This window comes from Panthera uncia, assembly GCF_023721935.1.
Source record: "Panthera uncia isolate 11264 chromosome B2 unlocalized genomic scaffold, Puncia_PCG_1.0 HiC_scaffold_24, whole genome shotgun sequence".
Classification (NCBI taxonomy): Eukaryota; Metazoa; Chordata; class Mammalia; order Carnivora; family Felidae; genus Panthera; species Panthera uncia.
The window spans coordinates 56,561,470-56,589,290 of NW_026057580.1; the positions used below are offsets into that span (position 1 = coordinate 56,561,470).

The window sequence follows — 27,821 nt, forward strand, 5'->3', positions numbered from 1 at the left end:
TGGTCACTGGATTTGGAGACTGAAGACCGAGGTGCTGGTCTCAGCTCTTGCCACTTAGAACCTGTTTGGTTTTGGGTAATTCCATTATGATTTTTACCACCAAGATCCTATTATTAAAGGGTCCATTTCCAGACTTTTGGAAACCACTACCCTTCGTGAGCCACCATGTCAGGTGCTGGGGAAACAATAAACAAGCACAGTGCTCTGTCCTCAGAGAGCTCAGTGTCTAGCAGGAAAGAAACATATGAACTCAAGGGGGAAAGTTGGGGCTGGAAGTCAAGACTGAGCTGCTCTCTTTTTTTGCTATGGTTTTGGGTTTGGTTGTCACTGCATCTTGGTACAAGCCTTTTGCCCTCAAGAGATCAAATAGAACCCATTGCTTAGCAATAGTAGCCTCCAAAGAGATGAACATGACATTGTGATGTCTTGCCATCTAACGTTTGAGACTATAAATACCTTTGGGGAAGTCGTACAAGAAAACACCATCTTTCTTCCTGTCAGAGAAAAGTGTCTTTCTGTGCCAATTACAGCTAGCTGCCCTGTTCCTCAGATGAGTGTCCTGCAAGAGGAGGTGAAGGCAGAAGGAAATTCCCCAGCTACTGACAGTTTCCCAAGGAATCCCCAGCACCTGCGAAGGTAAAGTTCTTCCAGCATAGGTCGAGAGGGGCAGAAGTGACAGCAATACTTACCAGAGCAAGGTTGGGGTATGTAGACCCAGCTTAGTCCCCTCCAAGATTTAAATTCACACTGAGAACAAACTGCTGGCCCACACACTGGGAAGCAGCCATTCCTGGCCTCGTCATATTGACCTGCCTGTGTTCGTTTGTCCATGAGCTCAACTGCTTTTTAGTGGTAAAGTTTGGGTGATGAACTAAAAACAAAACAAAACAAAATGTATTTCTTTAAAATGTAAACATTCGATTATTCTCTTTTCTACTAATAAAAGTGCAGCTATTCGATTAAGGTATCTTCCAGGACCACGTACCTGGCCTCTGCTTACTTGATCACTGTTTTTTCCAAACCTTGCAACCTTCCTGTCCAGCCCTCCTGTCCATAACAGTGAAATCTCACGGACTCAAAGTGGAAGGAGCTCTACAGTTGGGAGCTATCAGTTGGCTTTGAATCCCAGCTGTACATCCTAATTGCTGTGGGAATTTGGGCAAGTCACCTAGTTGCTCTAAAACTGTTTCTTCATCTGTTTATTAGGGTACAGTGTATTTGCCAACCTCTAATAGAGGTACTGTCACAGGTGGTCAATAAGATAAATTACACCATTTAAAACATCTTTTCAGGGGTGCCTGGGTGGCTCAGTCAATTAAGCATCCAACTTCAGTTCAGGTCATGTTCTAGTCAGCTGTTCATGAGTTTGAGCCTCCTGTAAGGCTCTGCACTGACAGCTGGGAGCCTGGAGCCTGGAGCCTGCTTCAGATTCTGTGTCTCCCTCTCTCTCTCCCCCCGACCCTGCTGTGCTCTGTCTCTCTCTCAAAAATAAACATTGGGGAAAAAAACACGTTTTCATAAATATATAACAAACTATAGTAATGGGCTTTTGGTACAGTATCTTTTTCAGTACAAGAATTCAGTTGATTAAACAATTCTAATTACTATACCAATCATGTGTTAATGGATGTCTTAAAACACTGCCATCTTATGTGGGGCTGAAAGAGATCTAGTGACACAACAGGATCGTCAAAGCTCGCTCAGGGACTCCAGAGCTCTTGATTTCATCACCTTCACCTCTTCACCCCCAGTCTTACCTACTATAGATAAACCCTGGTACTTTAGACAAGTCAGCACATAATGGAACCTCAAGTGTGCACCAGGGTAAAAGCCTTTCCAAAAGGGATTCTGGGATCTATGCAATTTAAGGGAAGTGTCTGGGTGTCTAAGTGTCCCCAAAATTTCTGTCACAGTCAGCAAGGTCCATGAAGGTTCTCTGCCATGAGAGATGGTGTGCCTGAGGCTGCCAGGGGCCCAGCCAGCTTACCAGTCTCTTTTCTGATGTAGCAAAATAGAGTTAACAACTTAAAACCAAGAACAAACCAATCTACGTTTTCTGTTAATATCCACAACTTGGTGTATAGGTTTTGCTGCTATTATTATCTAGTGCATGCAGTCACCATCCAGTATTAGGTGTAAGCTCTTCTCAGTAAGGACTCAGTTCTGTTATCAGAGAATAATAGGAGCAAGGTAGCGTAGAAAAAGATGAACTTCGGCATTAGGCCAAAGCTATGAATCCAAGCTATGCCTCAAAAAATTAATCTCCTGGCAACATAGTTTCATCTGTTGGATAAAGGAGAAAATACTATGAATTCAAATAGATATGGTGTATTTTGATAGAAGTGGCCAAAAATGGCACTCAACATTATTACTATTAGCATAATTTTATGCTAAGTGTTTATATGGCTATAAGTGCTTTTAAATTCTTTAAAAAGACATCATCACAAACGTGGAAGCTTACATAAAAGGAAATTGGCTTACATAATCTTCTGACCAATTGTTTTTCCCTTTTGGGAAGTTTCAAAATAGATACAGTGAAAACCAGAGGTAAATATGGTGTGCCATGATTGTGATTTGAATAAAATGCAGTCAGAATGTGTACTCCACCCTCTGCAACAAGCTTATCTTGGTCATTTTACTAACCTCAACATGTATTAAATTCTTTAGACTAGCAGTGTAGCATCATAGGAGGATTTTATTACATCTTAAATTTGGATTTCACCATTATAATGGTCTTTTGATGCACCAATTTGTCTAGGCTACAGTCTCCAGTTAACCCATCAAACATTAAGTGTTGTGAAGATATTTTGTAGATTGATTAAAGCCCATTATTAACTGAGGAATTATCCTAGATGATCTGGGTGGGCCTGATTCAATCAGTTGAAGGGCCTTCAAAGCAGAATGAGGCTTCTCTGAGGAAGAAAAAGTTCTACCTATGGGCAACAGCTTCAGCTAGTACTTGTGATTTCGTTTGCCCTGATGGTCTGCCTTTGGGATTTCAGATTTGTTCTAGCCAGCCCTACAATCACATAAGCCAATTCTTAGAATAAATCTCTTAAGAAATATCTTATACCAATTTTGCTTCTTTGGTTAAATGCTAACTGACATAGCCATAAAATTTTTGTTTTTTTTCTTTTTGTATTAAATCTAATTGACTGCACCTTGATATCTACATTGCTCCTAAAGGTTCTCTTTATTATGTATGAGTTGAGTGGGGTTCACCGTAGATGTGAAATGTTCTTTTCATTTTCATGGTAGATATGAAAATGTCTTTTTATGTGTGGGGTTTTTTTTAGAATTTATTTTTGAGAGAAATAAAGTGCGTGGGTTTTCTGGGAAGGGCAGAGAGGGAGGGGTACAGAGGATCGAAAGCGGGCTCTGAGCTCACAGCTGGGAGCCAGAAGCAGAGCTCAAACTCACAGTGAAGTCATGACCTGAGCCAAAGTCAGCTGCTCAACCAACTAAGCCACCCAGTCACCCCAAAAATGTTTTTAATTCAATGTGTTCCTCTACTCCACTGTATCTTTCTATTTCAGAAAAAAAAAACTGTCAAATGTAGATTCAATGACAATCTTCTTTTATAACTTAAAAAGAAATATATTTAGCTATTGCATGAGTGAAAAACAAGAGCAAATAAAACCCTTATGTCTAATTGGCAAGAAGTTGAAACTCATGTACAAATAATTGATATTTCTTATCGATTTAAAAGTGGATCTTAGAAAGGCCTTAGGTTTTAGAAATGGAAGTGCAGTCTGAAATCATTTTGTCAAAATAAGAGCAGACATTGTCATTGCTTTGCCAAGTGACAATCCAATTTTAAATAATTCAGCAGTAAAATTTTCATAATTCTCCTAGAGAGAATTCCTTAAAACTGGTTCTTAATATCAGTGGTCTTTTGCCAAGTTTCATTTCATCTTTAACTTCTCTGAGAACTTCTAAAACTGGAATATAATTATATACACACAGGCTTTGAGAGCTAATTTGAAAATAAAAACCCAAAGGAAGCAGGGTTTGAAACTCAACTCAGATTTTAATTTAACTGAAAGTATTATTCATGACAAATTTTTCTAAGATAAGATGAAGTAGTCCTTTTTTAAAAACTCCACTTTTAGCAATGTTAAATATTTACTCATCTTCTTATTGGGAGCTCTTTTCCTGGTTGTAATAACAATATGCACAAATAACCATAGTTTTTATTTTTGAATTACAACCCAAAATTCAAAGGTTTTTTTTTTTTTTTTCATATAGGTCAGGGGCTTTGTAAAATAAATTAATTTTAATTACAAAGGACTAGTACCAATATATAGCTAAGAAATGTATTACCATTTACCTGAAATAACAAACATGTGCTTTGATATTTTTATGATTTAAAAACTGAGTTTTCAAAGAAGGCTGTTTAGCAGTACTATGGTTGTGAAAATAAATTTGAATTAAGCAGTCCTTTAAACTTAAAATTCACGGTAGAATAAAATGTCAAGCAGGTAAAATTTTTTGTGATATATACATAAATATTTTCATGTAAACAAAAGCAAAGATTAGGAACAAGTTATCTTTGTCAGCAACCAAAATACATATATTAAAAAGGTTATTTTATTTTCTTCATGCTTCCATTGAACACGACTGGCATAAGCAGAGCAATAATTAGATGAGTCTTTACACTCCCCTCATACTCTTCTGGAGATTATATACAATAAAGACATCTCTCTAGAAGAAAAGAAAATATTAGAGGAACCAGACTCTTGAAAGTCATGACTGTTAAATATTAAGTCACTCTCTTTCCTCTACCGTGAAACAATATGGTCTACCAGAATTTGCCAGCTGAGAGAAGGTGTGGCTAACACTGGCGAGATCCAGCACTAATGCATATGGCAGAAAATGAAGCACAATGATGCATAGACTCTCCCCTCAATGTGAATTACCCATACACTAGGAGATAATGGCTTCCAACGCAAACATAAAACAGGCAATATTAAAATGCATATATTTTCAACAGGAGTGCTTCTGGAAGCACCAGCATCAGAATCAGGAACCCAGGGACGTGCATCAGGATCCAACTGAGGGCTCAATAAAATAAAAGCGTTCATCCCTGGGCCCCACCCCCAGACCCTCTGGGGAACCCAAGCATCTGTAGTGTTAACAAGCTCCCCTGGGAATAGACACAAATTCGTATTAAAGCTTGAATATCCCTACTCCAGACTACTGAGGATTTCTTTTGTCTCTTTCTCTTGACCACAAATATCTCATTGTCTCTTTCACGCCTCTTTACTTATTAGCCAGAAGGAAAATGAAAACAAAAACATTTCTGATTATGTCAGTCAGCGGCGATAATTAGTAGTGATACTTTTTTTTTCCCTCAAGGAAACACAGGGAAATAGGCAACATAGGATTCTGCACCTAAATTTTTCAAAGGTACACCAGAGTACTTTTTGTTTAAAGCTTTCAAAATGTATACGTAATAAAAACATTCAAAATGATTTGTAAACTGTCCTCTGATCAAGAGTATCCAGTGTGAAGAGAACCGCTGTTCAGTGTTGTTGCTGAGTTCTCACTAAGGCCCCACATGGTCTTCTTTCCCAAACACCAAGCATCTCAGCAAGCGCTCCGTGCTCCCACCAAATGATGCTCTGCCCACCAGGCAGCATAAAAGTACCCAAGGATGGCTCATAAAAAAACAAGGACAAAGAAAGCAAAGCGCAGTTTCAACTCCTATCACAAAAGGAGTCTCGAGACCTACTGCCAATGTAAGACGAATACAGATCGTGCTGACTTTCCTTAGAGAAAGCCAAATATACTTATTAATATCTGCTTGAAATCCAGTTTATATTGAAAATGGAAAGCATGATTCACTTCCATGTGCTTCTACGTATCTACTACAGTGTTTATGTTCTGTAAGATCCCTAGTGGACAAAACAATTTTAATCTGTGAATAATATAAATTAGAAACCAAAGAGGTAGGTGATTATCAGCAGAAGCTGATCCCAAAACAACATGCTGAATAATATGCTTTGAGAACCAAAAGAGTTCTTTAACTGGAAAATGAGTTCTAATACCATTACAACTGTCTTAAGAGCAGGGTTCCCCAAGTCCTTTGTGATGGAACCTTCCCAAGTCCTAATTCCTGATACTGTGCTATAGGCTCTTCAGACATTCAGTAGACATTCCATTTTAAGAGACAGATAATAAATAAAATGTAAAGAAGTAATACTGGAAGCCAAAGACTGATGCTGACATCAGCTGGACTCTTCACAAATCTCTACTCTCATGTGGAAAAAAGCACATTAAAGTTGGGCACGATTCATTTAATCCAGCTCTGTGGTTGTAAAACTGAAGAAACAGAGGCTTTTTCCCCACTGGCTCACAAAGCACTAAGATTCCAAAAAGATGCTATAAAAATCCAAAAATGGTTAACTTAGCTATTTATAAAGCCCATGAGGGGCGGCTGGGTGGTTCAACTGGTTAAACATCCGACTTCAGCTCAGGTCATGATCTCTCGGTTTGTGAGTTTGAGCCCTGCATTGGGCTCTGTGCTGACAGCTCAGAGGGGCAGGTCTTTGGCAAGAGAAAAATAGTTTGAAACCCCAGATTTGCCCTATTAGAACTTGCTCTATGCTCAGACGAGGGCTTATCTTTGCCTCTTTGTGGGAGACACACTTTTGAGCATATTCACAAATTCCAGCCCTGCTGTGGGCAAACCCCAGGGCAGTAATGCTGTTCCGCCCAGAATATTTAGAAACAGCTGGACAACTGGAAACCTCTGAAGCTGCAAGGCCAAGACTTCCACACAGCTGTATTTAACTTCTCCATAATTGTCAGTCACTTGTTTTGAAAAAAAAAAAAATCACCTTATTTCTTTATAGCCTTATTTATCTGAGATCTTTAAATTCCAAGGGTGATTGTGAATGATTTCTTTTGTATCTTCCACACTTACTGCAATGTTTTCACGTTTCTTTTGGTAATAAAAAAAAAGTGAGGGGCGCCTGGGTGGCTCAGTCGGTTAAGCGTCCGACTTCAGCTCAGGTCACGATCTCACGGTCCGTGAGTTCGAGCCCCGCGTCGGGCTCTGGGCTGATGGCTCAGAGCCTGGAGCCTGCTTCCGATTCTGTGTCTCCTTCTCTCTCTGCCCCTCACCCGTTCATGCTCTGTCTCTCTCTGTCTCAAAAATAAATAAATGTTAAAAAAAAAAAATTTAAAAAAAAAAAAAAAAAAAGTGAAGCTATTTTTAAAAGGAAGGTTTTAGTCTAAAAAAATTACATGATACCCAGAGTTCCTTCTTGACTATGAAATAATAAACCAGAATGATATATCTATGTGGCACAGTAGAACAGGAGTCTCAGGATTCAGACAGATATTTTGGAGTCCAGCTCTACCATTAACCTTGGGCAGGATTTTAGTCTCTCTGAGACTTGCTTTCTTCACAAAAAAGAAAATACTACCCACCTCACAGGATGCTGTGAGGATAAAAATAATGCACAGTGCCTGGAAGATGGTAGGCGTCCAATAAATGGGAAGTCCTTCTCCCCACTAGACTCTGTGAGAATTCTTGAGTAAAGGAAACACCAGCCCACTCAACTCAATCCCATTTAAATTAGCAGGGATGCTCTGTCTCCTCGACTTTGCCCTATTTGCTCCAAAGAATCACTATCGTGCTTAGAAAAATGTCTACATTTTTATGTTCTCTCCTTTAAAACTGGACATGCAGATAAAACATTTTTTTAAAACTATCTTCCTAGAAATGATAATGCAATGTTCCCTAAAGCACAACATGTATAAAAACAATTCTGAAAAACATGACTAAATCAGTTTGTACATTATTTCTTAAAGTGCACCAAAGTAAATATTAATGACCTTTAAAATGTCACTAACCCCCTTGGGTTATTTTTTTTTAATAAAAGTAAGTATTTATCTACTGAGACATAGGTGGTTTTGGCTCCAATGTGATGGCAAAAAGCAGCAATGTCTTCCAGAAAAAACCTGATAAACTCAATTAAGCATACCTTAGCAGCATACAAAACACCTACAATTCAATGTAACTGCAGGCTCAATAAGCACAATCCTGATTCCTGCTTCAAAAACAAAATCAATCAAAGAAACAAAAAAACCATCTCCCCACACTAAATCAAGGATATCTCTTGAACCTTGGAGGTAACATTTGTGATCATTTCCCTATTGTGTATCCTCGGTAACAGAATTATAACTAACCACCATTCTTTCTTTACACTGCACGCACACACACACACACACACACACACTCACCCTATAAAAAACAATGAAATATACTTGGAGAACCCATGTGAGAGAAAACTCAAAGTCCGATAAAGAACAACCATCACCCAAAATGTTAGGCAGTTCCAATATTCACACCACTGTTCGGTGTTCCCCACACACATAGACAGCACTGGGACGGATTCTTCTCCTTGTGTGACCGGGAAGACTCGGCAAAAACTTGAAGGATTTAGGCATCATGTCCAGGCAGGCGTCATGGAATTTCTTAATCCTCCAGTAGTAAATCAGTGGGTTCAATGCAGACTTGAGGTAGCAGAGCCAGAGTAGCCAGGTGCTAATCTCAAAAAAGTTGTGCTTATAGTAAAAGTGCTCACTGAATGTTGCCACAAGGCTGTAAGTGGTGAACGGGGCCCAGCAGATGATGAAGACAGCAAAGAGAATCAAAATGGTGGTGAAGGCACGTGTTTTAAAGCCCATGTCAATGCTCATCTGGAAGGGTCTCTGTAGACTCATGAGACCCAGTTTGCTGGCCTGGCTGAGGCATATCCCCTCGGGGTAGCTATGGATCCTCAAGGCATTGTGCCGAAGGGTGTTGAGTATGCCCATAAATGAATACAGTATCACCAGGAAGGGTATGAAGAAAGAAACTAGAGTAATCAAAATCACATAAGCTTGATAACCTGGATTGGTTGTATACCCAAACACACACTGGGGGGCTCGAGAAGGGATCTGCAGGTCAGGGTTTCCTACAGCCAAAGGAAAAGCTATACAAAAGGAAGCCGTCCAAGAAACAGCAATTAGAATCTTTGCCCTATATGGATTTAGTTTATCCTGCCTCTGGACTATAATAAGGAACCTATCAATGCTAATGATGAGCAGGATGGCTACTCCCTCTATCACAAACAACCAGAAAAACATAGCAGATACCCTACAGAAGAATTTCCCAAAAATCCATCTTGTAGTAAGAATAGTTACCAAGGCAAAGGGCATGTTCAGCACTGCAAGCAACATGTCTGCAAATGCCAGGCTGGCAAGGAGAATGTTAATTGCAGAGCGCATGGCAGCTTTTTGGTAAACCATCAAACAAACAACCAAGTTCCCAAGAAAAGATACAAACAGAATAAATATCATTATAGCAGAAAGAATGATCTGGAGAGGCAAGTTTAGGCTCTTAAAAACTGCTGGTGTTGGGGTTACAGCTGTGCTATTCACTGTCAAGGAACTGATCCCAGTGGGAGCCATGGTTTCCATACTGTATCTGAGCAATGGACCAACGCCGTGATGTTGGAATGGCGGAGGGACCGTAATGTTCATGTAAGTGTTTTCATAGACTACAAATGTTGTGTTCGTTGCCCCAGTACGGGACGCAGTCAACACTGCAGAGAAGACCATGGTTTCAGCAGGATGGAAGGCGCTGGCAGAGATGTGGGCGTTCTTCAAGCATTTCAACACACAGCAGCAGTATCATGTTTCACTGATGGACTTGGAAACACATTCTGGAAAACGGACAGAGTTCCATCTTCCAAAGGAGACCTTTTCCCTGCAAACAAGCCCAAAATACAAAAAGTAAATGAGAAATGGGCTTTGTAAATAACATTTAACTTCTTACCTTCATCATGAAATACCACTTTTTTAAACCGTGAAAAATACCTAAGTCTCTTAGCCTAATGAGCACTAAAATATTGTTGTTCTGTTTTATATTTGTCAACCATGATGGAATTTTCATGACATTTATAAATAAAGTGAAAGTGAAGAGAATCAAACTGTATTACTGCCTCAAAAGCAAAAGTTACAACCTTCCAGTTAATTTTTCTTTTAAATTTCCAATAGCAGCATGGCCTTTCCACAGTCGCTATTAATAGAGATTTTAGTATCTGGTTCTCCTGAGATTACTAATATTTTTCTTAATAACTCTTTGGTACAGGTTCATATTCCATTTTTACAATAACACAAAAACTATTTGGCAAAGAATACTGAATTCAGTTTCTATTTAACGCATGATAATCACACACTTTTGTTCTAACCCCCTATAGGTACTAGGTTATTTTCTATGAAGGTCTAAAATAAGTTTCCTGGCTTTCTATTTTTTGTGTGTGTTTCTTCTCTGAAATCCCAACACCAACCATACTGGAGAAGTTATTCAAGAAGAGAAGAAAATTATACATTATAAGTCTTGGTCATATTTTTAAGACTGTTTTTTTTCTAAAGCTCTCTTTGCTTCTCATAGTCCCTCTTCTTGCCCATGCCCATCCATTTCCATCTTTTAATTTCTGGTTTATATAATCTTCTCAATTTCTTCTCCCTAAAACAGACCTGGCTAGGTGTTAGCAACTTGATAAAATATGTCAAACAAATAATAAAATGGGGATTCTAAAAGGAGATGACCAGAAAAACGTTCCAGTATGAAGAAATCTACTACAGAAAAGTTACTAAGATATATGGTTCTCTTGTTCCAAAAAGTTTCTTATCACCTTTCTTTTATCCTTACCTCCAACTTCTTATCAATTTCTGTAACCCTAGAATTTTCTATAAGGGACTTTCTTAACCTACTATCTAACCTACTTTTGTGGTATGGGCTCTTCTTTCTTTACTGGGGAGGTAACCTTTTTAATAGAAAGGACTCTTTGTATTCCTGAGTAGATTCTTTTAATAAATCTCTTTTAATAAATTTTAATAAAATTCTTTTAATAAATCCCCAATATTGGGGGGGAAAAATAAATGCACAGAAGTTTAAAACAACACTGTAATTTGTTCATTATCTGAACTTAGAATTAAGACATCAGTTTTAAGTGAAAATGCAAAAAAATTCACTTACTTCTTGGGGTATGAGGGGTGGAGGCATCCCACTTGCAAGACCAAGATCCAGCACTGGACCCAACTCACAGGCTCTCTACATACTTGTATCTACCCCTCTTCATTGTCTAGGGCTGCCTTTATGAATAAAGAGAATACTAATCTGTTCAAAATATTAATTTATGTATTCTCATTTTTATAGCTTAAGTTCTTTGTCCCTATTAGGTTTTTATCCATCTTTACATAGTCACTTTCAAATGCAAAATATATCTGAATAAGAGACCACACTAATCCAGTAACTTTCAAACTTTATTAACTACAAAGGTCCAATGTGTAGGGAGCAGTGGCAGCTGGAAAGCTTTACAATATAATCACCATAAGTCTCTTTAAAAACTACCTAAATATAGTGGCGCTTGGGTGGCTCAGTCAGTTAAGCATGTGACTTGGCTCAGATCATGATCTCACAGTTTGTGAGTTTGAGCCCTGCATCAGGCTCTATGCTGATAGCTCAGAGCCTGGAGCCTATTTCGGATCCTGTGTCTCCCTCTCTCTCTGCTCCTCCCCCATTCCCTCTCTCTCTCTCTCTCTCTCTCAAAAATAAACATTAAAACTTTTTAAAATTACCTAAATATAATAAATAAAATTGCCTAAACATGCATACAAATAAGAATAAAGACTGTATTTGCTACACAAATCAGTTTCAATACATCTATCTCTAAAGAAAAACCATAAAGGCAAACGTGTATCTTTTTTATGTTTATTTATTTTTGAGAGAGACCAAGCATGTGGGGGAGGAAGAGGCAGAGAGAGAGAGAGAGAGAGAGAGAGAGAGAGAGAGAGAATCCCAAGCAACCTCCATGCTGTTGGCACAGAGCCTGACACAGGGCTCGATCCCACAAACTGAGCCAAAATCAAGACTTCGATGCTTAACTGACTGAGCCAAACAGGCGCGCCACAAATGTATATCTTAAGCCTAATGTAATAGCTATAATTGTGTGTGACCAAGTAAAACAAACATATTTCCATCCTGGAGTAGTATATGATTTATTATTTATTTTTTCTTATTGAGATATAATTGACATATAACTTTGTTTCATTTGCACAACATAATGATTCAATATTTGTATATGTTGAGAAATGATCACCACCATATAGTTAACATCCATCACCACACAGTTACAAAATTTTTTCCTTGGGATAAGAACTTTTAAGATCTACTCTCTTAGCAAATTTCAAATATGCAATACAGTATCATTAACTATAGTCACCACACTATACATCACCACGACTTACTTTATAACTGGAAGTTTGTACCTTTTGACCCCCTTCACGAATTTCACCCACATCTATCCCCCACCACTGGCAACCATCAATCTTGTTCTCTTGTATCTACGAGCTTGGTTATTGGGGTTTTTCTTATTTTTTGTTTTAGATTCCATTTAAAAGGTCATATAGTATGTGTCTTTGATGGGTTTCACTTAGCATAACGCCCTTGAGGTCCATCATATTGTTGTAAATGGCGAGATTTCACTCTTTTTATGGATAAAAATGGATAATATTCCATTGTGTATATATGCCACGATTTCTTTATCCATTCATCCATCAATGGACACTTAAGTTGTTTCCATATCTTGGTTATTGTAAATAATGCTGCAATGAACATGGGGGTGCATATATCTTTCTGAGTTCGTGTTTTTGTTTTCTTCAGATACTCAAGAGTGGAACTGTTGAATATATGATAGGTCTATTTTTAATTTCTTGAGAAATTTCCATACTGTTTCTATAGCAGCTGCACCAATTTAGATTTCCACCAATAGTGCATGACAGTTCCTTTTTTTCCACATCCTCACCAATACTTATTTCTTGTTTTTTTGATAATAGCCATTCTAATAGGTGTGAGGTAACGTCTCACTGGTTTTGGTTTGCATTTCCTTGATGATTACTGAAGTTGAGCATCTTTTCATTTACCTGTTGGCCATCTGTATGTCTTCTTTGGGAAAATGTCTATTCAGATCTTCCGCTCACTTTTTATTAGGATTTTTTTTTTTTGCTGTTGAATTATAGGAGTTCTTTATGAATTTTGGATATTAACTCCTCATCAGATATATGATTTGTAAATATTTTCTCCCATTCAGTAGGCTGCCTTTTTATTTTGTTGATAGACACACTTTAAAACATTTGGTCTCCTTGACCATGTTGAAGAACAAAAACAAAAAATGGGATGGAGCCAAAGAGGAACCACAATTTAGAAGATGCTTTTTAGGTTGTTATATAAACATATACAGTCATAATATTTTTCTGCCATCAAACCCTCCCATTACTATAAAAACTTCTAACTTAATTCAAAAATTCATTCATCAAATATTTATTCAAGTACCTTGTATGTACCAGGCACTAGAGAGGCAGAAATTAATAAGTGGTTCCTGGACTTCTGGTTAAAAAGTGCAGACCAATGGAGCACTTGGGTGGCTCAGTTGGTTAAGCGCCCGACTTCAGCTCAGGTCATGATCTTACTCTGTGTTGACAGCTCAGAGCCTGGAGCTTGCTTGGGATTCTGTGTCTCCCTCTCTCTCTGCCCCTCGCCCCACTCAGGCTCGCTCGCTCACTCACTCTCTCTCTCTCTCTCTCTCTCCTCCCCCTCCAAAACATAAACATTAAAAAAAATTTTTTTAAGTGCAGACTGACCATAGACCCTGCATCTCAAAATCATACTTGCAATGTCAGTAAAGGATTTTCTAAACAAAATGTACATCCCAAAGGACAAAAGGTATGAAGGAAATATACACTAATAGATAAGGGATTTTTTTTAAAGTGTCTCAAGACAAAAAGCAGATAGCAACATGGTAGCTGACTGAACAGAACAGAGACCTCTTTATCCTCAATACTTCCAGGGAAATAAGCTTAGAAGAAGCTGACACACCCTGTAGACATATCTCCAGAGCAACTCTGGAATGGAAGGTAGGATTACAGAAAGTAGGTGGCACTGAAAACTGTTAAACTGACTGAAAACCCATCTCCAGAGCCACCAGAACCCCACTCCATGCCCAGGTCTCCCCTCTTGTAAGCAACCACAGGAAATCACACACTCTCATTCCATCAGCACAAGTCTGTGGCACAACTGAATCTGATAAGCATAAACTTAAGAGTATCAGTGCAGGGCTGAAAACAGAGAGACTCCATGAATAGCTGCACATTCCATAAGAGCACCTCGCCTTCTTCTCCACCCAAAGTGCTGTTCCCAAAGCACCAACAGCCTGGCATGTGCTACCCATGCAGGACTAAAAGGTTTGTCGATTCCAATAATTAGAAAGCCCTAGAGTAAAAAACTCTAGATTCTAACATTTGATGGCACCCTAAGAAAAATGCTACCTTGGTGCCCAATCACCTTGCATACTGAAGTCCACCCACTATCAAGCCAACCCATGCACATAGAGCTTTGCATCAGCTTTTTGGTGTCTATTAAATATAAATGGTCCATTTCTCTAATATATAAGGAATCTACAAAGGAATTAAAGGCAATTTTATAGTTAAACATTAAGAACCAGAATTTATAAATATCAAGGAACACAGCATGCATGGACTTAATAATGCCCTTGCCCTGGTATCTATACAGTGTTCTTTATTCACTGTACTTCTGGCTTACCAGAATGTAAATATTCTCTGGCCTTCTTCTTCTTACTTTGAACCATAATAAGCAAAGCAGCAGCTTTGAATGCTCATAGTAACTATGTTAAAAGATTCTTCCCTCTCAGGACTCCTCATCAAATACAATTGTGATCTGAAGTTTCTTTGTAATTTTATATAAAACTAAATAAAAGTTTAAAAAATTTTTAACGTTTATTCACTTTTGAGAGGCAGAGACAGACAGAGCGTGAGTGGGGGAGGGGCAGAGAGAGAGGGAGACACAGAATCTGTAGCTGGCTCCAGGCTCCTTCCGAGCTATCAGCACAAAGCTCCGTGCAGGGCTCATACCTAGGATCCATGAGATCACGACCTGAGCTAAAGTTGGACGCTTAACCGACTGAGCCACCCAGGCAACCCTAAATAAAAGTTGTACAGGGGTGCCTGGGTGGCTCAGTCGGTTAAGCGTCCGACTTCGGCTCAGGTCATGATCTCACGGTCCATGATTTCGAGCCCCGCACCGGGCTCTGTGCTGACTACTCAGAGCCTGGAGCCTGTTTCAGATTCTGTGTCTCCCTCTCTCTGCCCCTCCCCTATTCACGCTCTGTCTCTCTCTGTCTCAAAAATAAATAAATGTTAAAAAAAATTTTTTTTTAAAGTTGTACAGTTAAAATATGCATTTCCAAAAAATAAAATAAAATTTACATTTCCAAAGGAAATGGGACAGTAGCAACATGAGAACTAGAAAATTAGCTTATTTTGATAATATCTGTATAAGAGTCATAATGTTTAATCTATCTTTATTTGCCATCAGGGGAAACTCTTACTACATTTTCCAAAGAAGAAGAACTTAAAATTCTGTGTAAATGTGTGCATACATGTATATATACACACCCTACACGTAATGTGCACATGTAAAACTCACATAAGGCAGAAGTAATTGGACTTATGATTCTTTCCTTCTTCTTAAGGGATCTACAGAAACAACACTGGGGTAACTAGGTTAATGATATGAGGAAAGTGTTTTACGTTTGGACTGTGCCAGAATGCCACAATTACTGGGGTATCAGTGCCTAGAATGGACAGTGGAGGTTGTAGTATTCTCTGGCCTTACCTGCTACTGCTACCTTATTCTCTGCAAAGATTATATTCTAGAAGGCATAGACTGATTTTATTAATTTCACAGTTCCCTCTATTATGCTTTGCATACAGCCCAATACATATTTAGAAAATTAAGTTCATTTGCACTGTTTTGTGAGATTAAGGAATTTCTTCTTTACTCACTTTAATATTTAATTATGTGACATATGCACATAATTTTTAAATAATCAAATGATTTTTTAAATGACAGTTGAGCCCTGTACCACCCTTCACCAATCCATTACCATTTTCTGCAGTAGCCATTTTAAATTATTTCAAAGGCTTTTCAAGTACTTATTCTTTATATATCTAAATAATATGAAGAAATTGCTACCTTTTGATTCATCAATATTATATATTAAATCTTGACTTCCGATTAGAATAGATGACAATTTAGATGTCATAGTAACTCCAACTTATTTCTGCTCCCTTCATACTACCAAAATCTTATTTGAAAATTTGAATTACAATAGACATTAATATAAACATTAATATATTTATATAAATAGTATATCTGTCAGTAAACCAATAGAATATTTTTCTTTCATATATAAATTTTGAATTTCCTAGAATAATTAACTTATTTTTTATTTTCAATTTTTAGAAGTAACTACCAATAATTTTTTTCACCTGTTCCACCTGATAAATTCTATACCTACAAGTATTTAATTTTGAAAGGCCAAATTTATCAACTACATTTTTATATCCGAGTCATACTTTCATCCTCCTATCCCTCCCTGGAGTGGTTACTTCCCAGATCTGCTATGCAGAAGGCAGAGACACCCTTTTACTACCATCCTGGAAATCCTCCTTTCTGCTTTTGGCTCTTGGCTTCCACATTTCCTAGGCCCTTTTTCTTCCACTTCACTGCTTCCTTTATTTCCTTCTTTCCCAGGAACTGTTTGCTCAATTGCTTTCGAAGGAAGAACACAAGGGAAGTAAATTTTGGGGCGCCTGGGTGGCTCAGCTGGTTAGGCGTCTGACTCTTGATTTCGGCTCAGGTTGTGATCCCAGGGTTGTGGGATGGAGCCTGGCGTCAGGCTCCATGCTGAGCATGAAGCCTGTTTAAGTTTCTCTCCCTCTCTCCCTCTGACCCCCTTCACCTCTTTCTCAAATAAAATTTTTTAAAAATTTAAAAAACAAAGGAGGTAAATTTTGAGTCCCTGGATGCTTGCATAAGTCATTATTCTGTCCCTTAATTTGCCCTTGCTTAGAATTCTCCAATAAAAATAATTTTCTCTGAGAATTCTGAAGGTGTTCAGGTGGTTCTCAAAGGTAAGGGTTCATAAGAATCACCTGGAGCACCTGTTAAAATACAGACTGCTGAACCCCACCCAGAGTCACTAATTCTGTAGTCTGTGGTGGGTCCCAGAATTGCATTTCTGTTAGATGGGGGTGGGGGGGGGTGTGGAAAGTAAATCGAGAACTTTACATTTCAGACACAAGGATTAGATGAAGAACCAAAAAGCTTTATTAACCACTATGGAAGTAACTTCTATCTGCTACAGCCCCAGAGATGACATTTCTGAAAACTAAACCAAAGTCCAATCCTGTGGGTGGCTCTATCACAATGTAAATTGTATTCTCAATCTTATAGAGTCTTCTTCTGTTAAAATTAGAGCACTGATTGGGAGGGAATCAGGGCCTGAATATTGACATGGGTGTACATGGGGATGTTGATGAAGCTGAGGACCTTGTTCTGTGGTCTTCCTGGCCAACAGAAATGGCCTTTCCTCCCCTTAAATAAAGAGGTTAGTCTCTCGTCGCCTGAAGAGTCACTGAGGAAGGGCCTCACCTTACGTAGTTCTTTGCAAGGGACTTTTGCTCTTCCTACAGCCCTTGCCCCACCACCTCTATTGTTTCTGTACCTACAACCAGACTAAAGTCCAAGCAGAATCCAGAGGATGAAGCACAAAGTGTGACCTAGGAAGAAGTACTACTTACATAAAAAGAAATGCAAGGGTTGCCGAGGTGTCTCAGTCGGTTAAGCATCCGACTCTTGATCTTTCAGCTCATGACCTCACAGCTGGTGAGAATGAGCCTACATGGGGCCCTCCACTGACAACACAGAGCCTGCTTGGGATTCTCTCTCTCCCCCCCTTTCTCTGCCCCTCTCCTGCTCGCACGTGCACTCACTCTTTCCCTCTCTCAAAATAAACATTAAAAAAAAAGAAGAAGAAAGAAATGCAAGACTTTTCCAGTTAAAAACCAGGGAATATGAATGAAAAAGGATTCTGAAGGTAATGAGTCAGGTCAGAAGGAATATATTAGATCAGATCAAATTTATTGATATGGTCATAATAAAAAAAGATTCGAAGATTCTTTGTGTTAGCTCAGCTGACTAATAATGGCTCTAACAGTTTGCTCAATTAATTAACTGAAGGCTGGTCCCAAAAGTCACTTACAATAGATGAAATTGAGATCTCTTAACATCTTTGGTATAGAGGAAGCTATCCAAAGACTTGGGCAGATAGGAATGCTGGACTGGATTTATCATATAATACCTGTTCACCCACCTCTAACTGTGTCACCTGGTAGGATCTAGAGGGCACTGCTTCCACCAGGCTTTAAGAGATTCACTGATTAAGAGAACCATTAGCATTCTTGAATCTCTATCAAAGCTATTCTTTGCAGACCAAGAGTGACAATGGGCAATGCTGCCATCCAAGAACTGGGGTTCCTGAATTAAATGGGAATGGCAGTACCCCAGAGTAGCAGGAGCTAGGTGAGAGCACTTAACCAGAGATGAGGTGAGCACAGTTACCATAATGCAGCAGAGCAAAAGCTAAGTCTGACCTGCAGGATCATTGGTGTCTGATCATTGTGTCTCTAAGAGAGAAATAACTAGAAGCTTATCAAGTCCTACTTGATATGTATAAGCATCAAGGCTATAAAACAGAAAGCAGCAGCCCCTTGGGGTGCCTGGGTAACTCAGGAGGTTAAGCATCTGACTCCTGATTTCAGTTCAGATCATGATCTCACAGTTTGTGAGTTTGAGCCCCGCTTAGGATTCTGTTTTCCTCTTCTTCGCTCTCTGCTTCTCCCCCCACCCATCCCCACTGTCATAAATAAATAAATATTTTTTAAAAAAGAAAGAAAGAAATTAGCAGTCTCTCAATCATTTCCCAAACTTGAGCCAGTACACAGACCTAGAGCCCCTTGAGTAAAAACAAGCCAGGTCCCCTTCAGGAAGGACCTTGCTACACAGCCCAATCTGTACTATAAATTTTCTTACCAGTCTTCCTCAAAAAACCTGCAGCCAATTACCAGAGTGACTATACACTGAGGAAGGAGAAATAATCAGAATTTTGTGGGACTGCTGAATATGGCTCTGAACCGGCACTCATTTCTGGAGACCCAAAATGGTACTGTGTTGCACCATTCAGAGTAGAGGCTTATGGAAACCATGTGATTAATGAAGTTTGAGCTCAGTTCCAACTCCCACTCATCCCATAACTCATGCCTATATTATTTTCTGAAATATGGAGTTGCAACACACATATTCAGTAGCGGGAAAATTCCCTTACTGGTTCCTTGACATGTAAGGGCTATGATGGTTTCATTCCTGTAGAGAATACAAAAATTGGGATCACCATCAAGAATTGGAAGGATGAAGATGATCCTTCCTATCACATCCACACTCAACTTGCCTATCTGGCCTTACAGAAACAGATGGGTTTTGTAGACAGCAGATGCTGTACCAGATGTGGCTTCATTACTGGAGTAAATCAATACATTCCCTGGCATGTGGCACACAGCTATTGATCTGGCAAATTATTATTTTTTTCTTTACCTGTGTTACCAAAGAACATCTGAGCAGTTTACCTCCAGCTGGCACCCTACTGTCCTACCCCAAGGCTCTATCAACTCTCCAGCACACTGTCAAAATCGAGCCCACAGAGACCTCAATTGCCTTTGCATTCCACAGAATGTCATGCTTTCAACTACAGGCTGAGTGAAAAATAATTAGTACCTGCTCTCTACACCTTGTAAGATACGTATGTCCTTTCCCTAAAGGGGAAAGATTCCTGCAAAACTCAAAGGCCTGCCATCTTCTCTACATTTTCTAGGAGTCTTGTAGTATGTCAAAATATCTCTTCCAAGGTGATAGCTGGCTCCACCTATCACTAAAAATCTAGTCCACCCCTTAGTAGGTTTTTTTGAATTTTATGGGTATGTTATTCTGACCCATTTATCAAATAGCTTAAAAATTTTATTTATTTCTGGTTTTGTAGTTGTTGTTGTTTCTTTCACACTAAACCAACATTGATCTTTATTAGTGTATCACACTTTTCTTTACCCGTTTCCTGTATAAAAGTCCTTGAGGATGCAGGCTACCACCTATCTTCTCTATAACCTACGAGGCCCAACACAAAGCTATGTACTCGTGATGCTTAAAATGCAATACCCACTTGTAGCACGCTTTACCCATAGAGAAGAAGGTGAGCAGCAAACCAGCCAGATCATGGATCCTTTCAACAGGTGGGCACAGCAAGGACCTGGCTCAGGCTTCTCAGGTCTCCCATCAGAGACCTCTGACCACTCCCGGTCCCAGCTCACTCTGAAGGCTGGCCTGGAGTCCACTGAGCCCAGACTACTGAGAAGAGTTGAGGAACACCAAGTTGAAACAATTACTACTCTAGAACTCTTCTGTACCTTAACGAGCAAAGTCAACACATAACTGGCTACTGGGAAAGACCAGGAGAGGACTAATAGAATAACCCAAGTGTTCTAGCAAATTCATAACTGACAGAGCAGAATATAAACAGGTGAGAACTTGAAATACTGGCCTTACTCAGACTGTCTGCTTCTGTCTTGAACAAAGTGTAAGTCTACAAGAAAGGAGAAAGGAGAGCTCTTGTCTTGACTAACTGAGCATCTCTCTCCTATTCTGGGCCAGAGGCTCTACTAAAAGGAAAAAAGGTCTCACACCACTGTACGTCCTGATATTTGCCACACTCTTAGCCAAAAAAAAAAAAAATTTCACATGGCCCCAAAACCTCCCTCCCTTCACCCCTACCTTTCCTCTCATTAAGAAATGAAATGGGGGGCGCCTGGGTGGCGCAGTCGGTTAAGCGTCCGACTTCAGCCAGGTCACGATCTCACGGTCCGTGAGTTCGAGCCCCGCGTCAGGCTCTGGGCTGATGGCTCGGAGCCTGGAGCCTGTTTCCGATTCTGTGTCTCCCTCTCTCTCTGCCCCTCCCCCGTTCATGCTCTGTCTCTCTCTGTCTCAAAAAAAAAAAAAAAAAAAAAAAAAAGAAATGAAATGGAAAACTAAGAGAGGAAAGAAATGATGTATCACACAAAATCCATATTCTTTGCCTAGATTAGACTCTGACTACACATCTAGAGATTCTAACTGGAAAAGAATGGTAAACAAAGAACACACCAGGATGGAAGCAAATAGTCTGAGTATACTCCTGAGTTCTGTTAGGAAGTAGGTGGAACCAGAAATAAAGAACCAGGCAGTTCACCTAAGAGACAGCCCAAATTTCAACTTTATTTCATTAAAAACAAAAAGAGTAGTCACTTTCATTGGGCAACCTGCTTTATAACTAAAAAGAATAGTCCAGAGATAAATTTGTTTCACTATAACAATGTCTACATTTTTTTTTGGCTGAATTCTGTTATTTTTGGTTTACCTGTAGGTACAGTAAAAGGAAGCTTTGAACAAACTAACCAAAAGAAAATATGTAACAATCAAGTGGAGAGGATGGGGTAGAGGAGGTCTTATTTAAAGTTTTTTATTTATCTTTTAATGTTTATTTATTTTTGAGAGGGGCAGGGGAGGGCCAAAGAGAGAGGGAGTCAGAGAATCCAAAGTGGGCTCCGTGCTGTAAGAACAAAGTCCAGTGTGGGGCTCAAACCCACGTACCACGAGATCATGACCTGAGTCAAAGTAGGACGCTCAACGGACTGAGTCACTCAGGCACCCCTAGAATTATTTTTACAAAGAAAAAAATCATCACTGAACAAAATTTCACCTATTTTAGAGTATATCTAACTTAAAACCTATATGCAGTAAAGCTAAAGAAAAAAAATGTGTGCACAATTTAAATACGAACTATAAGCAGTGTTCTATTTATAACACTGTTCCATTCCCAATATATTTCTAATTCCAACCAGAATATTCACCACAAAAAAGAATTTTTTTCAGTAATGTTCAATTTAGTTCTTCCGTGGACATTTGGAAAATTAGATTAGTAAGCATGAGAATTTATTTGCATTCATGTTACTTTTCCCCACAAATACTGAGAAATTAAACTAAATGTCAGCAAGGGTCTGTTTCAGAGAAGAATATTCTAAGTGACATCTGATGACAATTAAAACTGAAATTCGAGTAGTGAGAAAGGTCAGCATTTAATAGAAAAGTAAATTAATTATAATTACGAACCAGGAAAATATATTTTTAAGTGGTTAATAGAAGATTAACCGAAGGAAACTTTCTAGAAATACAAAAAGCAAAAAAAAAAAAAAAAAAAAAAAAAAAAAAAAAAAAGATGAGCCCCACTGGTGACAGGTTTTGTTCATATTCCTTTTGTCTCTTATTTCTAATTCTTATTCCTTGGCTCACATTCGTTAGGTCATTGTTCTACCGAGAATCTTTACCTGCCTTGAAACTATTATTGGGGAAAATGCAGGCCAATTTAATTTCATCAGCCTTTTTGAATAGTTCCCATATATGCTATTTAACTACCACCGATGTTTCTCACAATGGTATTTGACTGAAAATTCAACATTTGGAAGGAAATACCAAGTCTTATTAAATAGTGAACCTGGAATCTCAAATCATACTGCCTAGATCTATAACTGCTTAGTTAAAACTTGAATATCTCCTCTTATCACCTATAAATTATTTGCACAGGGCAAGAGTGAAAATAAGTTTTGTTTTCATAAGGGACTATATTGGACATTCAGATTGAAATCCACATGCTAATTAAAAGCAATATAATCTAGTCTGATTTTGAAAAACACAGGTTTTTAAAAAAGGTTTAAAAGCTTGGTTCTTTTCTTTGGTGCCATTAGCAATCTCCTCCTTGCTTGCTCCAATTACTCCCTGATGCAGATACCTGCCAAATGTCTTTCAATGGTCCAAACCTTACTTCTGAATTTCAGCCTCAAGTACCCAACTGCTCATTTAACATCTCCACATAGATATCTCAAAAACACTTCAAACTGTGCACATCCAATTACATGTGGGGTAGGGGTACAGTACCCTGGGTGGCTCAGTAGGTTGAGCATCCAATTTGGGCTTAGATCATGATCTCGTGGTTTATGAGTTTGAGCCCCACATTGGGCTCATTGCTGTCAGCCTGTCAGCACCCACTCTCTACCCCTCCCCTGCTTGTGCTCTCCCATAAATAAATAAATATCTTTTTAAAAAAAGATTTAGAAATGTGGGGTAAATATTACTGCACATCAGTGTTCCCATGCTCAGTGACAATTGCCACCCATCTGGTTATACATGCCAGAAACAAGAGTCACCTTGACATCTACCTCCCTCAGCTCTAATTGTCAATTTTGACTCCTAAATATTGTTCCTATCAAGCCACTTGTCTCAAACTCCTCTGCCATTATCCTGGTCCAAACTATCAACAACTCTCACAAGGTAGGACTTTTTGCCTAGGTTATTCACAACTGGATTCCCAACACCTACGACTGAGCTACCACACAGTTGGCGTTCAGTAAACTTTTGCCAAATAATAAACAGCCTCCTGCTACCACCTACCCCCATTCCCTGTTCAATTCACAAATTCTTACTCTTCCATTACAAGAGGAACCTTCTCTTGGTCCCATGACCAAGCTATCCACCACCCCCATTCTGTTGTCTCATTTCAAAATGCACTTCTCTGTGACAACCCTCAGTCAGCAGTCAATTTACAGGTATCCATGGCATCCTTTGATTCATGCCTGTGCCCAACCCTGCCATGCCCCTGCCCCAACTAGAGAGCAAATTCCATGAAGGTAGAGGTGTGACATTTTTTGGTCAGCACGGTATCCTTGAACCCAGTTAAGAGCCTGGCATATAGTATATATTCAATAAAAAGCTACTGAGTCGTTAAGTTAAAAAAATTCTGACATATTCATAAACCAATGTCGCCTCTTATGCCGTTATGACATCCTTAAAAGAAGAGTTTATTCAAATGCATTGCCTTTAGAGTTCTTTACTGAAACATTTGGTATATCTCATCTATTTTGGATGCAAGCTAGAGATTAGCATAGGAATACACAGAGAACAGATGAAATCAAGTACCTACTTGGATCCAAACCTTAGGGCAGTCATCTGTCCTGTAAGTAATGAGCTGGAGAATCTCTATAGTCTGAATGGCCCAATGTGATAGTATTAGGAGGTGGGGTCTTTGAGAAATGATTAGGTCATGATGGTGGAGCCCCCGTGAATGGCATTCATATCCTTACAAAAGAGGCCCAACAAAGCTCACTTGCCATGAGAGGATATAGTGACAAGCTGGCAATCCGCAACCTGGAGGGCCCCCCAACCCAACCATGTTGGCACAGTGAACTTGGGACTTCCCGACTCCAGATCTGTGAGAAGTAAACCACCCAGTAAATGGTATTTTGTTATAGCAGCCCAAACAGACTAAGATGAGAAAAAATAGAGGAACACAATTATATTAAACCCATAGTCTAGAAATTATGTGAAAGGAGGTATTAGGTTCATACACTAGAGGACTATGAATCTAAGATTAAAACCTGAGCAGTAATAAAAAATAAAACATTATAGTAAAAATCAGAGCACCATAAAACTCTCACAGACTATAAATGGGCAACTAGGGAAAGAGAACAGGGTTGAGAGTAGTTGGGAAAATTTTTTGGACTCTGTTTGCATGCCTCTCTATCTTCACTCCCGCCCCTGCCACCTGTACCTCCATAAATCCCTTTGACCTCAGCTGTTTGCCCAAATCTGACCCTGCAGAAACCACAGAGGTTCCAGCTCCTCCAACCACCCAACTCATATCACCCACCGTGTTGTGGGGCATGGGATTTGCTTCCCACTGGCTTCCCAGAGTAGCCCCTTAACCCCAATCTAAGGGTGAAGGTAAAACAAACCCCCATGGGGTGAACTTCAGCCTGAGAGACATAGACGATGAAAAGGACGTCTCTCTCCCTTATGCCCCTAAATGACCACCAGGCCCAGGGAGAGTTCTTTAAAGCCCATCTAGAAGGTAATTCACTTGATGAAGTCATTAACACACCACCTTGCATTTGCTTTTCAACTTCCTCCCTGTCTCACTTTCCTATCCACCCCCCCCCCTTGCTACCCTAGGATTTCACTTCTCAATATAGCATTCCAGGGGCACCTGAGTGGCTCAGTCAGTTAGGCGTCCGACTCTTGGTTTCAGCTCAGGCCATAATCTCACATTTGTGAGTTCAAGCTCCATGTCAGTCACTGTGCTGACAGCGTGGAGTCTGCTTGGGATTCTCTCTCTCTCGCTCTCTCTCTCTCTCTCTCTGCCCCTCCCCCACTTGTGATCTCTTTCTCTCTTTCTCTCAAAAATAAATAAACATTAAAATATATATACTCCTTTGCATCAGGCTATGGTGTCTAGAAAACCCCAGCTAAAAAACACAAAAGCACTGAAAAAGAGATACTAATCTAAAATACTACTGCCACTACTTTTCGTCCTAATTGCAGTTAATGGCCACACCATCCATTTACTTCAACCTAAAACCTGGAAGTCAAACACTGTTTCTTCTCATCCTTCTATCAGCACACCAAATCACTCTACACTGCCAATTCTGCCCCCCAAATAGTTCTTTGTTTTCTCTCCTCCTTACCCCCCATATCATGTCTCCAGTCCACGTAGGAGCCTCCTAAATGGTCTTGTCCTTCCTTTTTATTATATTTTTATTTTAATTCCAGTATTATTAGCATTCAGTGTTATATTAATTTCAGTTGTGTAACAGTGATTCAACAGTCCTACATACTATTCAGTGCTCATCAAGATAAGTGTACTCTTAATCCCCTTGACCTATTTCACCCATCCCCCTACCACCCACCTCCCGTTTGATAACCATCAGCTTTCTCTGTAGTTAAGAGTCTGGTTTTTGGTTTGTCTCTTTTTTTTCCCTCTGTTCATTTGTTTTGTTTCTTAAATCCCACATATGAATGAAATCATACAGTATTTGCCTTTCTCTGGCTTATTTCACTGAGCATTATACTCTCTAGATCCATTCAAGTTGCTACAAATGACAGTATTACTTCCTTTTTATGGCCAAATAATATTCGTGTGTGTGTATGTGTGTGTATATTCTATTGTGTGTGTATATACATACACACACGTGTGTATATATACATATACGTACACATATACATACATACATACGTATATATACATACATCCATCTTTCGATGGACACTTCAGCTATTTCCATAATTTCACTATTGTAAATACTGTTGCAATAAACATAGGGGTGCATATATCCTTTCAAATTAGTGTTTTCGTATTCTTTGGGTAAATACCCAGTAGTGCAATTACTGGATCATATGGTAGTTCTATTTTTAATTTTTTGAGGAAAAAACTTAAAAAATTAATTAAAAAAAATTTTTTTTAATTTGATTTTTTGAGGAACCTCCATACTGTTTTCCAGAGTGGCTGCACCAGTTTGCAATCCCACCAACAGTGCAAAAGGGTTCCTTTTTCCCCCCACATCCTCACCAACACTTGTTGTTTCCTGTGTTTTTTATTTTAGTCATGACAGGTGTGAGGCAATACCTTGTGTTTTTGATTTGCATTTCTCTGATGATGAGTGATGTTAAGCATCTTTTCATGTGCCTTTTGGCCACCATGTCTTCTTTGGAAAAATGTCTATTCATATATTCTGATCATTTTTTATTGGATTATTTGTGGGGTTTTTTGCGTTGAGTTGTATAAAGTTCTTTATATATTTTGGATACTAACTCTTTATCAGCTGTATCATTTGCAAGTATCTTCTCCCATTCCGTAGGTTGCCTTTTAGGCTTGGTTGTTTCCTTTGCTGTGCAGAAGCCCTTTATTTTGATGTTGTCCTCCCTTTTTAAACTCACCTACCAACTGTGGCCAGATGAATAATTGTTTTAAAAAATCACAATCCTAATCATTTAAACACCTGATGGATTCAACTACAGCAATAGTGGTCAACCTTTTTTTGTCTCCTCAACAAACCTGAGGAATCCAACATACTCATAATTGATAAGAATTCAGGAGCTAAGGGAGTACATTAGGATGGTCACTCAAAAACTGTTTATCAGAATTTGTAAAGGATGCTTGAGTAATTAAGACAAGCTTCCTTCTTCTCTGCTCTCCCAGATTATATTATATCCACTTGTTTTTCTTTTTTGTTGTTATTGTTTTTGACTAGTACCTCTTCTCACATCATTTGATAAGGACTGGGTTCCTGAGCCATGGAGGTAGTTGTGTGACTACCAAGCACTCCATCTTCATGCAGTGACTGGTCTGAGAATGGGCCCATGACACCTGCTGGTCCCTCTACTTAAGAAGACTTCTACATTTCTAGGGGCGCCTGGGTGGCGCAGTCGGTTAAGCGTCCGACTTCAGCCAGGTCACGATCTCGCGGTCCGTGAGTTCGAGCCCCGCGTCGGGCTCTGGGCTGATGGCTCGGAGCCTGGAGCCTGTTTCCGATTCTGTGTCTCCCTCTCTCTCTGCCCCTCCCCCGTTCATGCTTTGTCTCTCTCTGTCCCAAAAATAAATAAAAAACATTGAAAAAAAAATTAAAAAAAAAAAAAAAAAAGAAGACTTCTACATTTCTATGTCAGGTCACTCTTAAACACTCTAACACTTCCTTTAAGAAATCATTCTCTCCAGGAATTCTTCTCAAGGCTGCAACCTGGACTAAGCACTCCCTCTTTATATTCCAACTATATTCTATGCACACCTGTAGGTTAGCATTCTGTTTCAGTCACATTATCTTCCCAAGAGAAAGGAACCTGTTAGGAAGATTTATCAGGCTTTTTTTTTTTTTTTTTAATTTTTTTTTCAACGTTTTTTATTTTTATTTTTGGGACAGAGAGAGACAGAGCATGA

General features: G+C 39.1%; 1 protein-coding gene across 1 annotated transcript; it reads right to left on the minus strand.

Moving 5' to 3' along the window:
- Window positions 1-7,199: 7,199 nt before the first annotated feature.
- GPR63 (G protein-coupled receptor 63) lies at window positions 7,200-9,819 on the minus strand. Its single transcript, XM_049654019.1, has one exon. It carries the CDS (start codon window positions 9,613-9,615, stop codon window positions 8,356-8,358), a length of 1,260 nt encoding a protein of 419 aa, XP_049509976.1. The 5' UTR covers window positions 9,616-9,819; the 3' UTR covers window positions 7,200-8,355.
- Between the last annotated feature and the right edge of the window lie 18,002 nt (window positions 9,820-27,821).